Source organism: Bombus vancouverensis, chromosome 14 (genome assembly GCF_051014615.1).
Source record: "Bombus vancouverensis nearcticus chromosome 14, iyBomVanc1_principal, whole genome shotgun sequence".
Taxonomy (NCBI): Eukaryota; Metazoa; Arthropoda; class Insecta; order Hymenoptera; family Apidae; genus Bombus; species Bombus vancouverensis.
Genome location: NC_134924.1, coordinates 9,607,143 through 9,621,292, shown reverse-complemented (window position 1 = coordinate 9,621,292; position 14,150 = coordinate 9,607,143). Strand labels below are relative to the sequence as shown.

Here is a 14,150-nt window from a genome sequence, read left to right as displayed (position 1 = left end):
AAAATAATTCATAGATATATAAATATAAACTATCAAAATTCTTAACAGTAGGTACATCGTTGTAAATATGTATAATAGTGATATAGTACTAACATATTTAATAAAGGATGCATTATAAAAATAATTAGAATAAAACCTTATGAAAATTATCAAAATTCATATACATAATATCTTTTGCATCTTCCTCTACAACTATTCGGGATTTGGATTCGAATTCAAAGTCGAATTTGGCGCGCTATTAAATGCGCACGTGTTTCCGTTATTCCACTTGCACAAATTGCGCGCGGTTTATCTATTTATATTATATTACCTGTTCTGTAAGAAAATAAACGTTTAAAACTGTTAATCCTGTACGAATAATCGAAATTTCTAGTATTACAAATTTCTCCTGCCTCGTATTAAATATAGTGCATTGATAGAAAAGATTAAAATCTATTTGGCAAGCAATATAAGACATTTGGAAGAAAAGATGCACGAAAATGAAGTGAGAACAAAGCATGGTAAAATCGCTTGCTTGTCGTCGGAATTAGATTTAGGCATTACGTTAAAAGGCGGTCAAAGTTTCAGGTAATCTTTTTAATGGCATAATTAATCTTTTAGAAAAACATAACCAATATTTTTTTTAGTACTTCTCACTTGTCTAACATAATTTTCCCGCGAGCTTTGAAATAACATAGTCTTGCTTCCTACAAATAACGTAAAAAATAATTTTTATAGATGGTTTAATTACAATAATGGATATAGAGGAGTCTTTGGTGGATATGTTTGGACTCTTACGCAACATGATAATTATCTATTCTACAATGTACAAGGCCCACTAGTAGATTCTAAAAATTATGACACGATTCTGTCTGACTACTTCAGATTAAACGAGTGTTTAAAAGACCTGTGCGAAAAATGGACTGCTGCGGATCCACATTTTAAAGAATCGTTAAACAAAACAAATGGTGTTAGAATACTAAATCAAGATGTTGTTGAAAATGTATTTTCTTTTATATGTAGTTCTAACAACAATATCCAAAGGTTTGTAAAGTAAAATGGTTTAATTTATATATCATACGTTTAAATACATCATTATTTTAGGATATCAGGAATGGTAGAAAAATTATGTATGTTCTTTGGTGAAAAAATTTGCTCAATCGAAGGCAAAGATTATTACAAGTTTCCATCTATCGAAGCATTAGCAAGTAAAGATGTTGAAAGTAAATTAAGAGAAGAAAAATTTGGATATCGTGCAGAATATATAGTAAATACAGCAATGCATTTGATAGATCTTGGTGGAAAACAATGGCTTTCAAATTTACACAAAAAGAACAATACATCATATGCTAAAGCTAGGGAACAACTAATTATTCTTCCTGGGATTGGTCCAAAAGTTGCAGATTGTGTATGTTTAATGTCATTAGGTCACTTAGAGGCTATTCCTGTAGACACTCATATCTTCCAAATAGCTAGGGCAAGGTATTTACCTCATTTAAAACAATATAAAACTGTCACCCCAAAAATTCATGAAGAAATTAGTAACTATTTACGCGAATTATGGGGTCCTTTAGCTGGATGGGCTCAAGCTCTTGTCTTTTGTGCAAAAATTAATGATATTTCTGCTCGTACCGGATCGCGTAGCAAGCGTAAAAATAGTACAAGTAGCATGTTACGAAATCTTAAGAAATTTTAATAATACTTTTACTTAGTATTTAAAAAAATCGGTATATGCATTACATTACACTTTTACAAAACTCTATAAAGTCATATGAAATTTTCTATCTGTGAAGGAATAATTCGTTTTTAATGTACATGTTTACAATGATCGTTTTTATCTATAAATAAGAAATTTTACAACTAATTTGAGGCCACGTCTGTTATCCACATTCTCTCACCTACACATTTTCCTCCTTTTTATACTCATACCCACTAGTACAAAGTCAAAGTCATCTAGAATTACATGATCTGTTGGAAATTGGGGTTCATCCTTCTCATTCTCATCGTTTCTGTCTGAAGAAAAGAACAACATTTAAAGTATAAATTATTAATTGCACATTTCTTTGTAAATAACTTACTTGAGTGAATTTTTAATATATCTGCAAAAATGCTCTGAGTAAGGTACCGTAATCCAGGAATCATAGTTGATAAATATGCTCTATGTGATGATTTTAATACTGACAAACAAGATACTGATAAAGAAGCTGGCACAGAACAGCTATGAGTCAATTTCATCATACTGTGTGCAGCTGTGGAACACACCATAGGATATAACGCAAAATTCTTTAATCCAGTAAAAGCAATACCTAAATCATAAAATATTGTAAGGAAAAATATAAATACGTTGATATTTGTAATATTATGAATTTACCTAGTGGCTTCCTGTTAAGAAAAAATTCTAGGGTGCCTCTCCATGTATCCAAGTATACCCCTACTAAGCTACCTTGCCCGAAACAAGTGCCATAATCACGTTTTATACCAGCATGTTGTATATATCCATGGTAAGAAAAACCAAAAGATTCTTTATCACGCCCAAGAAAGGAACAGAAGTAATCCTGTGCACTATTTAAATTCACATTACTTGTACCAACTCCAACCATCTGAAAATTTTGCATTATTAATAGAAACAATAAGTAGATTAAATGTCATTAATTTCTATTGAAGATACTTACAATATCGGTTCCATAAATACAAGAAAGCATTTTAACTTCCCAATAATGATGCCTGCCTTTTTCTAATACGTTTGTACCTCTCACAGCTGCTGTACCATAACTATAGCCATTGTGAAATTTAACTTTTAAATTATTTTCAGATAAAACGATAGTAGATGTATCATTTTCTTTGTTCCATGTCCATTCATGCACTAGGTAAACAAAAAGATAATATTTATGTGAATTTTGGTAGTATTTGTGAAAAAATTGCATTTAAATTATTAGACTCTTGCTAATGAAAAAAGAAAGAAAAATGAGAATCATTTAACGCCATTTTAAATATCTTATCATACCATTATTTTCTCCGCAACGACAGTTAGTCAGTGAAGTACAATTACAGAACCTTGCACACGGCCATGTAGGGTTATGCTCGAAATACATAATTCTGCAATTATAATATTTCCACTGTTTTTCAACTATTCTTCTACAGTAAATTATCGCACTACACTATATTATTGTATTTTGATTTACTTATGATCAGCGCTAATCTAATGATTCTACAAATATTCATGTACATAATGCATCGTGTACAAACACACGTGTAAGTACTTATATATGATAAACTCGTCACGATTAAATTTGTATGTAAATTGTTTGAAAAATATGAAAAAATAATATATAATAATAATATTGTCATAATGATAATGAATAACTCAAACTATATATAAATGTACATTTTTAGTATTTTCTAAATTTTATTGACTTACATTTGTAAAATATTTAGTCATTTAAAAAAAAACTAGATAATAAATTATACATGTATTGTAATCGGGTTAGTTTTAAAAATTATATACAGTGATGTAAAAGTAATATGAAAACATTTGATAATTGAAACACGCGGTACAACATCTGCAAGCATGTAAATTGAACGCTTTACTACTTTTAGGTTGGTAGAAATGTTTCGATCGAACTCAGAGCAAATTCCGTCTTCTTCTGATATTACGCAAGAAGCCAATCGTGCAGCCTTGCTATCATATTCAATTCAGTAACATTTCGTCGAAAAAATGTTACGATTTGTGGGAAGACAAGCAAATAATATCATAAGAAATTCTCTACTACCACGCGCTACAGTTGTAAGTCGAAATGTTCGTGCCTCCCACGATGGCCCAGAAGAAAGTGAGGAGGAATTTAATAAGCAATACGTGAATTATCTAAGTCGTCCAGATCTCGATCACTGGGAAATTCGTCGAGTTTTTAACAAATTAGCGGGTCAGTAATTGCGTAGTTATATCATACTTTACAATCACAATTATTTTTTAACAATTTAAATGACAATCATTTCGAGTAATTTAAATCGAACAGTAACATTCTATTTTCAAAAAATTTGTTTTCGAATGTTCTTCCTTATTTATTTAAATAGTCAGATTGAAATAACTATTATTGTAGCGATATTATAATAATTGTTCTAACAGTCATTGTCTTTTCAGGTTTAGATCTTGTACCAGATCCAGTTGTTATTTGTGCTGCATTAAGGGCTTGCAGGAAACTGAATGATTTTGCTCTTGCTATCAGGATTTTGGAGATGGTAAAGGATAAATGTGGAAGCAAACTTAAAGAAATTTATCCTTACATTTTACAAGAAATCAGACCTACATTAGATGAATTAGGTATCAATACCCCAGAAGAGCTTGGTTATGATAAGCCTGAATTAGCGCTTCAATCCATTGATGATATACATTAATTATTGATTTTAAATTAATAAACATAGTATATACGCTTAGAGGTGCTTTCTATTAGACTTGTCACAAATAAACAAAAAATCAATTTTTAAATCAGGATAAAAGAATACCAATTGTCATGTCTCTTATTAAATATTGATTTTGACAAATATTTATCATATGTCATATCTGTTTCGTACATGAAGCATATTGTTCATGAATTGGAAAAATATATGAAACATGTATTGTTTATATATTGCTTTTCAAGACTTAATCGCCTTAATAGATCATGAAACAAAATGATATGTATATATTATATTTTAATTGCAACTTCTATTGGTTCCTTATGTTGCCTTGAAATTTTTAATATTTTTCAAGTTCCCTTTTTTTTTACCTTTTTACATCAAAAGTAACCAAAGCAGAAAGGTGACACAACAATGACATATGTACAAATTACATTGTAAGATACACAGTGGTAAAGTCATGTACACATACATCTATAATTATCTAAAATGGTATTACATTCTTTTCTCAAATGACATTAAACTTAATTTATGTCCTGTGTGATTTCTTACAAACAAGAACAAAAAAATACAACATGGTCTTACATGGGAGTATCAATATATTACATCTTGTATGTAATGGCCATAGTTTTAAAAAACAATATAACAATTAATATCTAGTCATTGTGATCTGTTTTCTACTGATAATTATTAAATTTATCTACTTTCTCCTATAATGTTATAAAAACCTTCTTTCTTTTTGGTATCATTCATACTTAATGTCGAGGGCAGTTTGTTGTTTCAATGTTACGACTCTGCTCTTGACATACACTTTTTTAAAGAGAAGACTGTACTACATACCTACAGGAACTTCATGATCATCATTCATGATAGAGACACATGTACTAAAAGATATTAATTAAACAAGTATCACAAATTCATTATTAGTTATCATCTGAAAACAATATATATATATATGTGTATGTGTGTGTGCGCGCGCGCGCGCATGTGTGCATATATATATATATATGTACACACACATACCTATATATATACGTATGATGCACACAAAGATACTAAAAAATATAAAAATGTAAATAAAATCGTCAGAATAATGAAATTCATTTTCGGTAGTCAATCACATATGCTTGCAATACTTGATACCGCAACATTGAAACAAGATTGCACAGAAAAAATAATATTCTTCCTAACATTAAATATATTGTATAAAAGTGAGTTGGCATTTAAATGCATGAAAATATTTTGATTTTTTTTTTCATTAATAATCAAAATAAATAGATTACCTGAAAATGAAAATAAAGAACAATAAGCGATTCTCCATTTCTACATTCTGCACACTATCAGAGTAATACAGAATGGAAATGGAAGAATTTAATTGTCATTTTTGTGAGAATTATGTATATAGTGTTCTTTATAACATCACCTAAAAATAATTTTCTAATATAACATAGTATTAATATGATAAAAGTAATTATGTTTTTTGGATGTGTACTTCAAATCCATATGTCTTATTTTTCAAAAAATTATGTCTTATAGCCTATTTGTACCCGTCAGAAATGCTTAATTTTTTTTCATTTATCTCTACTGTCGATTATTAATGTATATTAATATGTATCGTTATATATCTCTATCGCCGAAAAATGACTCATCTCCATATCTCAATTTATCATAAAAATAGGCTACATATTACATTTTGTTTTAATCCGATAGCCAAATTTGATTAACTCAAAAATTACATTTAGTTCGGAATCCTGCTACGAAATGTGAATTCGTTTTTCATTGAACTTCAAAAAGGTTTTTACATAGATCTTTCCATAAATATTTTTGAAACCATAAGCGACTTTTGAGACTTGATCTTGTCTGAAAAAATAATCTATCATTAACAAGTTCAACAAATAAATTCGAATTATATAGTTTACAGCATCAACTCGTTCAATTAAAGTCCTTTTTAGATCATTAGTTCGATGTAATTAAATTATATAATTTGTTAGTAATCATCTCTTTCGTAAAATAGTTTAACACAAATTTAAAATTCTTTGGTATATCGATCGTTCTTAAGGACCCGACACTAAGACTAGATGAAAATATTTGTATCCGTGTTTGCTTATTGGAAAATGTTAAATATCCAGACGACGGATACTATCACTATAAATACATCGATGAAACTTTGCATGTTCAACGATTTTCATTCATCGAGCGTCGCAGTACTTTCTAAAAATTAGTACTATCTTCGAGAAATTGAATTACAAGTGAATACTTCTAAGTGTCTACAATGAATCTTGAATACAAATATGATTACATTCAAGTCCAATGAGTCATCGAACATTCAATCATTTTCACTCTCCAAACATATTATTCATTTACTATTCATTTACTGTTTCTCAACAAGAGAACACACTATACGATGATTCAGAAAAGACACAATCATCTCCCTTAATATTAATAACACATATCATTTCTAATACTCTCACTCTTCTTCTCATGAACACCACTAATGTGCACCTGTCGCATTTTGGTGTTAACATAAAAGCTTTGTATTAACTATGTAAAACGCTTTATTCTGGACTAGAGACGGTTTGTTGTTGTTGACTATCCTCATCTTTTACAACTTCGGCTTGCATAGCCTTCGTGAGGACATTAGCATCTTTTAATGATATTACTTGAAGAACTTGATGTTCACCTGCGGCATTTATCATTGTCATAGGATGCCCTTGAATAGTGACAGCTTCAATGCTAGCTTCCCCATTTCCAGGCTCAACCTTTGGGACTTGAACCATTGGTGTGACTACTTGCATCGTACCGTCACTTTGAATATTGGCAACCATAGTTTGATACATACTAGCAGATACTGGTACTGTTATCACTCCTGAGACGGAAACAGGATAGCCTGAAACAAAGAAGTAACTGTCCTGTGTTCTGCCCTTGACCAGGCATTTTTCTCTCTGTATAGCAAACTGGGAATTAAAAAGTCAAACTTAATAATTCGAAGAGCACGTATTCGTACATGTATTTTCGATATCGACAATTTTTTCGGATTTGTGCGTTCATGCTACCAGTTTACGATACAGTCAGATTTAACGGGCTATACGTTTTTTCTAAAACTTAAATGACAAGTTAAAAGTATATTGTTGTATACAAAGCTAATAAAAAAATGTTAGATTAACAGGGTGTGCTAAAGAAAAGTAGATATACTTACTCTATGTGTCAAATATTTAATGTAATTGAAAAGATGAATACTTTTGTTTTCACATTTAGCATTATCTTTTTTTCTGGCACACCCTTTTAATGTAATATCATTAATGTGCAAACATAATTCTCATCTACACTTCAGAAAAAATAAGGCATTAATAAAAAGCAACAGATGTTTAAGCCAATCTGTAAGATCAAGTATGGACAAGCATAAATTATACAAATACGAATTCTTTTATTAAAAATAATTTATTGATTCAAATAAATTAGAAAATAGCAATCGTGAGTAGCTTAAACAAAGGCTGCGAAATACAACAGCTATAAAATAATAAAAACATCAACAAAAAATACTCTATGTACAGCAGTTTTATTTCTCTTTGTTTTAATTAAAGTAAATTAAAGTAACCAATTTTCGATAATAATGGTAAAGTGATTGTAAAACAGGGACAGGTTCTTTATGTGATCATCAATACCTTCCTTTATTTTCTCGTTTAAATTTAAAATCTTAAGAATCCATGTGAACCAATCGATTCTACCTGTTTACTTTATAACGTACACACTTTAAAAATCTTTAAAAATCTATGTATCTAAAGCTCTCCATAGAAATGTACGAACTATACATGCAACATTCCAATATATAAATATATTGTAGGCATCAATGAATTGCTTTTCAGTATATAAAAAAAACAGTATGTACATGCATATGGATACGGTACGTTCAAATTTAATTCTATCATTTGTATTATTTCATCATTATCGAGCCCCTGTTAAAAAGATCTTGAATTTTATCTCATCTCAGAAAGAGAATAGTCTAAAAACATTATAGACATATGTGTATATACAAAACGACACAATATTAAGAGCAACTTCTCTATTTTCTCTCTAGTAAAGTTCCTTGACTTATCACACGACATTTAAACGTAAATTAATTCATAAAAATCAATACATAAGTGCCCTGAACATTTTTTTTGATGATCTCTTACATGTATCATGGATTCTTAAAGAAGAAATTAAAATAAAGCTGTGCATAGCTCCGAATGAAATTGCATATGTACAGTATCAAAAAAGAATAACTAATCGATATTCTACTTTCGTTGTACAAAGTAGTAGAACACGTAGGTATTTTTCTTGAATGGAGCGTAGCAGACAGCATGCAAAACAACAAAGGATCCTGGGCCAGTAAAAATGAATTCACTGTTCAAGTAGCTCCTGGCCGGCGACGGTGCAGAGCCTATAGAAAACTGTTTTACCGTGTCCATCTTCTCCTGTGAGAATGATTTGACCATCTTGACCTAATGTTGCTTCTGTAACGCTGTTTAAATCGACAGCGACACTAGTACCTTCCCCACTGCCTGCTACTTCAGCAAGTGCTTGCACTTCTCCTTGACTTGTATGGATCTGTAGATAAGAAAATTAATTCCCATTTTAAAACTTTGCTCCTAAAGTCAAAAAGAAAAATATAAAAAGTGGTTTATGATAACTTACAGTAGCTACACCTTGAACCTGAGCTGTTGTACCATCTGGTAGCGTAATTATTGGGTTACTAGGATCAACTTGGATGATTGATACGGTGCCATCAGGATTCGTTATTGTTTGTAAAACTGCCGTCGGATATTGAGCCGTCATCTAGAACACAAGAACAAAATATTAATTATGATGGCCGAGTCACGTGTCTTTTTAAATATTTTAAAAAGCAAGATATGATTACAACTAAAAAAATGGTGAAAATTTTACAGAAGGTATAACCAAATAAAATGTGATTCCAAGTATGACGACAACGACTACAGAAATAAAGATAGATTAAACTCAAATAAGGGAAACCAAACACATGAACATAAACGCAAATTGCGTATAAAGGAATTTCAAATTCTAATTTTTTTAATGTAAAATCAGAATTTAAAGAAACACCATGATCTCACAATGTACTATCGAACCTTGCATTAAATTTGATTAGACTGAAACTGTACTAAATAATTGGACTTTTTTCAATCACGTTGTTTCGATCAATTCTTTTTTTGTACTCTATCCACTCCCACCTGAGTGGCAGTGGCAAGAGCTGTAGGAGACGCGGCAATGATTTGTGCTGGCGAAGAGTTTCCCTTAGATGAATCCGTGCTGCTGAGGCGAACAACTCCCACCGTCTGCTGTTGTTGCTGCGATTGTCCACCTTGCCCTTGGCCGGATGAATGTGACGGATGCGACGAGGAATGAGGAGTCGATTGTTGTATCAGTACATTTGATTTATCATCCTCTTCACTGAATGCAGGTAGAAGATCTTCTCTTCCATGAAATTTATAACAGTTTATTACAATTTGTCTTAACGCATGTGTCCAAGAAATCTAAAAAAATACATTAGAACAAACATTAAGTAGTTTAGAAAATGTATATATCCGAAATGAAAAAAAGGTGTTCGAAGATTCTTTAGATATCTACAAACCTTCTGTTTCTCGTCTTCAGACCTTGCATCCATACGCACATTTGCCCAAGGAAGTTCTTTTGGCCACCATGGTGGCCGTGTACTATCTCTTCCCCAACCAGGTTTACCTCTGCCTGTGGAATACTTTAACATTAAAGGGATGAATGCTCTGAGTTGAGCTTGTGTCATTTTTTCCACGGGTGTTGGTATGCCATCTATTATAAGAGGTGGTAATTCATATAAAGATGGATCGTCTTGTACTGGTGGCGGAGCTTGTTGTGCGAGCGCACTTTCAAGTTCTTCCATTATAACATTTCTTAAATTTTTTACTACATCCTCTAACGGTTTTGCTCCAAATACTTTATAACTACTGTTTGGCTTTCCTGGTGTAGCTACTAATACTACTGCTTGTTGTCCAACTCGTGTTGCAAACTCATCTATAGTTTGCTGTAAAAAATACATATTTAATAAATAATAAATAAATAAATAAATAAATAAATAAATAAATAAATAAATGATAATAAATATTTAAAGGCATACAGATAACAAGATAAAACATAGTAATATGTATATACTTACTCTAAGTTTTCTTAGGAGTCTGTTTTGCTGTCTCTTTCTAATGCTGGGATTTGTTTCAAAGCTATGAGGTCGTTTCCTCTTTTTTGCTGAGACAATGGCCGCGGCGGCAGCTACGCCAACAGGGCCTAAATGTGCAAATTATTAACTATATGTTTTCTAATTTTACAATCCCACACCAAATAAAATGTCAGTAAAATATCAGTAATATTAAAAGATACTGAAGAAAAAATTTCAATTTGTGCGGTATTTCCAAAATATTTTTGCTAAAATATTTTTATCCTATTCACGTATATGTATATATGTGTATAGATATTTTACTGACATGTCAACATGTATCTTTAGTTCATTCAAAACAAGAGATGCAAAGCAGTAGTGATATGAAACGTGCTTGATATCCAAGGATATATTATACATATATTAAAATGAATTAAATTTGTATATGTGTATAGAACTCAACATTATGTTTTATAACATGAAATGAAAGGTATTTGAAATCTAGATAAGTAATATATTCTTGAATTTTTTTTCGATAAGGTAAAAATGAACATCTACAAAATATTACATATTTTTCTATAACATTTAGGGAGTAAACATAACATAATAAATTTACTGCACAAAGTGAACACAAATTTAAATGATAAATATTAAGCTAATTTCTAAGCTATGATATTTTAATAAACACACAGGAAAGATGATATATATGAATAATTCTAAATTTGCAAGTGAAAATTACTGCATAAAATGCAAAATTAACATGTATATAAAAAACAGTGTTTCCATGTATGTAGAATATTAAAAACATGAAGCAAATAATATTACAGCACACAAACAATGTAAAATGCATTCAATAATGGTATTTTTTGTCAATATTTTCTTTGTAATTTGTATTATGAGTACTTATCTTGTTGAAAGAAAATTAGAATGATAAAAAAGTGAGATATAAAAAAGGCAAAAAAAGAAAAACAATAAATTCATGCTGCACTGTCAATGATGTAAATGAAAAAAACAATAAACTTATGTATTTTCTTTTAAATGATTTAATAAAAACATGAACAGTTAAAACTATTAACCATATTAGGGCTCCATAGAGAATCTTCTTATAAATGTATTTTAGTTTAATATTTAATAGTTACCAGATTAGATGTATCATTGGCAGGCAGTATTTTACTTCTATCTTTCTGTTGATGATAAATCAAGGTAACTTCAATTCTATGAATCTTCATATTTTTTATATGATTATTATAATATTGCAAAAGATAATCATTTTTCTTTATCTATGTTCAAAGAATTGAATAATATTATACAAATCATACTTTAATACTTTATATATTATATAAAAATTTAGAATAATATGCATTATTAACATTATCAATTATAAACTGAAATATGTCAATCACAATCCAAAATATTTAATTTACAAAGTCCTTTACTTATTTTTCCTTGTGCCTATGTAATGAGACTTGTTCATTTAACATTATTGGTGCACCCTCTATGTTACTTTCCTTTTGTAAATGAAAATGATTAGAATATAAATAACTCAAAAGGTGAAAAAGCAAAAAAATGGAAATCACCATTAGCGTGTTTGATTTGCCAACCTGCAGCGGCGAGCTGGGCCGTCACGTCATCATCCATAGCAGCTGTCAAAAGGTCACCCTCCTCATATGTTTCAGACCCACTACTTGGCTCGTCATCATCATCATCTGAGATTCTATCCATTGTGCCAGGCTCTGCATTAGGCAGAGACACCATCTTTTTGTCTTCGTCCGTCTTGTCTTCGGTTATATTGCAATGCCCCGTCGAAACAGATGCCAATCTTTGATGTTTTATTTTCTTTCTACATCACCTCCTAAATCGAAAGAAACAAGCTTATATGAGAAATAAAATATAAAATATGAAATATAAAATATAGAACAATAGACTGTCTCTTGTAAATGTATAAATTTTCCAAAACAAAGTTGTCTTCCATAATGTTTATAAATTTACCTTCTGTTAAGTTTACATAGTGATATTATTTAAATATAACTATAAAATAATGTTCTTTTAGCTATATATAGATAATCACTTACATTATCTATAGGAAGGAACTTCAATGTTAAAAGAAATATTGAAATTTACTATTTCATATATATAATGAAACGAATAAATCTAGATCCAACAATAAAAAAGATGATTGTATATCAAATAATATTTTAAGAGCAATTAAAATAATGATATCATTATCTATGTATCATTAATTGATGATATAAAGGTAAGAAAAACACATAAACAGATATTCTTACTACATACACATGAACTATAAAATATTACAAAGTATAATAATGACATTGAATACATAAGTATTTCCATGTGGAATACTACATGATAAGGGTAGAGTAGATAAGAATCCAGGATGATGATACTACATACGGTCAGAATTTGAGAAACATAAACAATGAGTTTCAGGCGGAAGTGTTTCCCGCGCGTATGTTTAGGATCCCCACGCATGATGAAACGTGATGCTATAAGATATTCGCACTAAACGTGAGATAACATCGTGAAAAAGGAGCACGCGGTAACAAATTAACGTAACGTAAATATGTGAACGTCGTCGTCGTCGTCGCCGTGGTCTGTGCATAGACATAGAATATCGGTGATGCGCGGATGAAGCGTAGCGAACCGGTGTTACACTCGGGGTGACAGCGAGCAACAGATACATATTTGTTGGATGAATTTGACAGGCGACGCGACAGACGACAGACGGCGGACAGGCAGTTAAGAAGAGTGGTAAGAGCGTGGCTTGGCAAAGCGTGACGAGGTGTGAGAGAACAGAGAGAGAAGATGCGCCAAGCCGCGCACACGGCGCGTTTATTTGGTGGATACTTGGGGGGGCAATGAAAATGCGCAGGGCACACGCAAAAGAGACCACCTCCGGGGCCGCAAAGCTCATGACCGCGGTACCGCGGAGCCATGGAGCAGGCCCAGTGAAAATCGCGAGTTGCGTACGCACCTTGTGTGTCCCGTGAGTGGTCACCCGATCAGGGAGGGCTCAGGGTTTCGCGTCTGCGGGGAGGCCGCCGTCGGCTACGCTCTCTCACCACGCCCTACGCTCGCGTCTCGCGGTCTCATCTCGCCACCCGTGTTAAACGCTCACCCGCACAGCACCACCACCGTGAGGCTAAAACGCGACCTTCTACCTCACCGGGCGTAACTCGCGTGTACGTCGCGCCACGCCACAACAACACACACAACAGCCGCCATAGACACCATGGCCAGTTTCGCCAGCAGCCGTATCGATCGGCTACGCGGCCCTCCATCTCCACCACAACAAACGCGGCAGCGAGGCGGCCATTTTGAGCGAGCCTGCGCGGTGCACTCCAAGCAGACGATGCGAAATTGCCCTTATTTCGCGAATAAGCAACATACGCGCATCGCCCGGTCCCTCAACGATCAATTACGTGCTAATAACGCACCGATACTTATTCGGCACTCACCGATTTCCCCTCAGAATCCGCAAAAAGGTACCAGCGACCACGGAAACACGAACACCATATACATGTATACGGATCTGGAATAACCTGATTGGCTGGTACCACTGGGGTACGCGTCATGGCGTCCA

General features: G+C 32.2%; 4 protein-coding genes across 7 annotated transcripts; 2 read left to right on the top strand and 2 right to left on the bottom strand.

Moving 5' to 3' along the window:
* The first annotated feature begins 297 nt into the window (after positions 1 to 297).
* On the top strand, positions 298 to 2,336 carry Ogg1 (8-oxoguanine DNA glycosylase). The gene is made up of 3 exons (XM_033346862.2): positions 298 to 567; positions 718 to 1,023; positions 1,084 to 2,336. Exons 1-3 carry the CDS (start codon positions 470 to 472, stop codon positions 1,673 to 1,675), a joined length of 996 nt encoding a protein of 331 aa, XP_033202753.1. The 5' UTR covers positions 298 to 469; the 3' UTR covers positions 1,676 to 2,336.
* LOC117164117 (SPRY domain-containing SOCS box protein 3) lies at positions 1,768 to 3,118 on the bottom strand. The gene is made up of 5 exons (XM_033346990.2): positions 2,984 to 3,118; positions 2,652 to 2,842; positions 2,351 to 2,579; positions 2,058 to 2,285; positions 1,768 to 1,992 (listed from the first exon to the last, which is right to left on the bottom strand). Exons 1-5 carry the CDS (start codon positions 3,069 to 3,071, stop codon positions 1,874 to 1,876), a joined length of 855 nt encoding a protein of 284 aa, XP_033202881.1. The 5' UTR covers positions 3,072 to 3,118; the 3' UTR covers positions 1,768 to 1,873.
* A 576-nt stretch (positions 3,119 to 3,694) lies between these two features.
* Positions 3,695 to 4,410, top strand: COX5A (Cytochrome c oxidase subunit 5A). Its single transcript, XM_033347215.2, has 2 exons — positions 3,695 to 3,899; positions 4,118 to 4,410. The coding sequence occupies exons 1-2, from the start codon at positions 3,695 to 3,697 to the stop codon at positions 4,369 to 4,371; spliced, it is 459 nt and encodes a 152-aa protein (XP_033203106.1). The 3' UTR covers positions 4,372 to 4,410.
* Positions 4,323 to 14,145, bottom strand: ewg (DNA-binding protein Ewg). 4 transcript variants are annotated; one of them, XM_033346314.2, is made up of 8 exons: positions 14,026 to 14,145; positions 12,127 to 12,401; positions 10,556 to 10,680; positions 9,998 to 10,423; positions 9,597 to 9,899; positions 9,046 to 9,186; positions 8,811 to 8,958; positions 4,323 to 7,258 (listed from the first exon to the last, which is right to left on the bottom strand). In XM_033346314.2, the coding sequence occupies exons 2-8, from the start codon at positions 12,302 to 12,304 to the stop codon at positions 6,927 to 6,929; spliced, it is 1,653 nt and encodes a 550-aa protein (XP_033202205.1). In that variant the 5' UTR covers positions 12,305 to 12,401; positions 14,026 to 14,145; the 3' UTR covers positions 4,323 to 6,926. The 4 variants fall into 4 exon arrangements, with proteins under 4 accessions (XP_033202205.1, XP_033202111.1, XP_033202387.1 ...); XM_033346220.2 differs by lacking the exon at positions 14,026 to 14,145 and adding an exon at positions 13,542 to 13,845; XM_033346496.2 differs by lacking the exon at positions 14,026 to 14,145 and adding an exon at positions 13,542 to 13,844 and having other exon boundaries at positions 12,151 to 12,401.
* Positions 14,146 to 14,150: the final 5 nt, after the last annotated feature.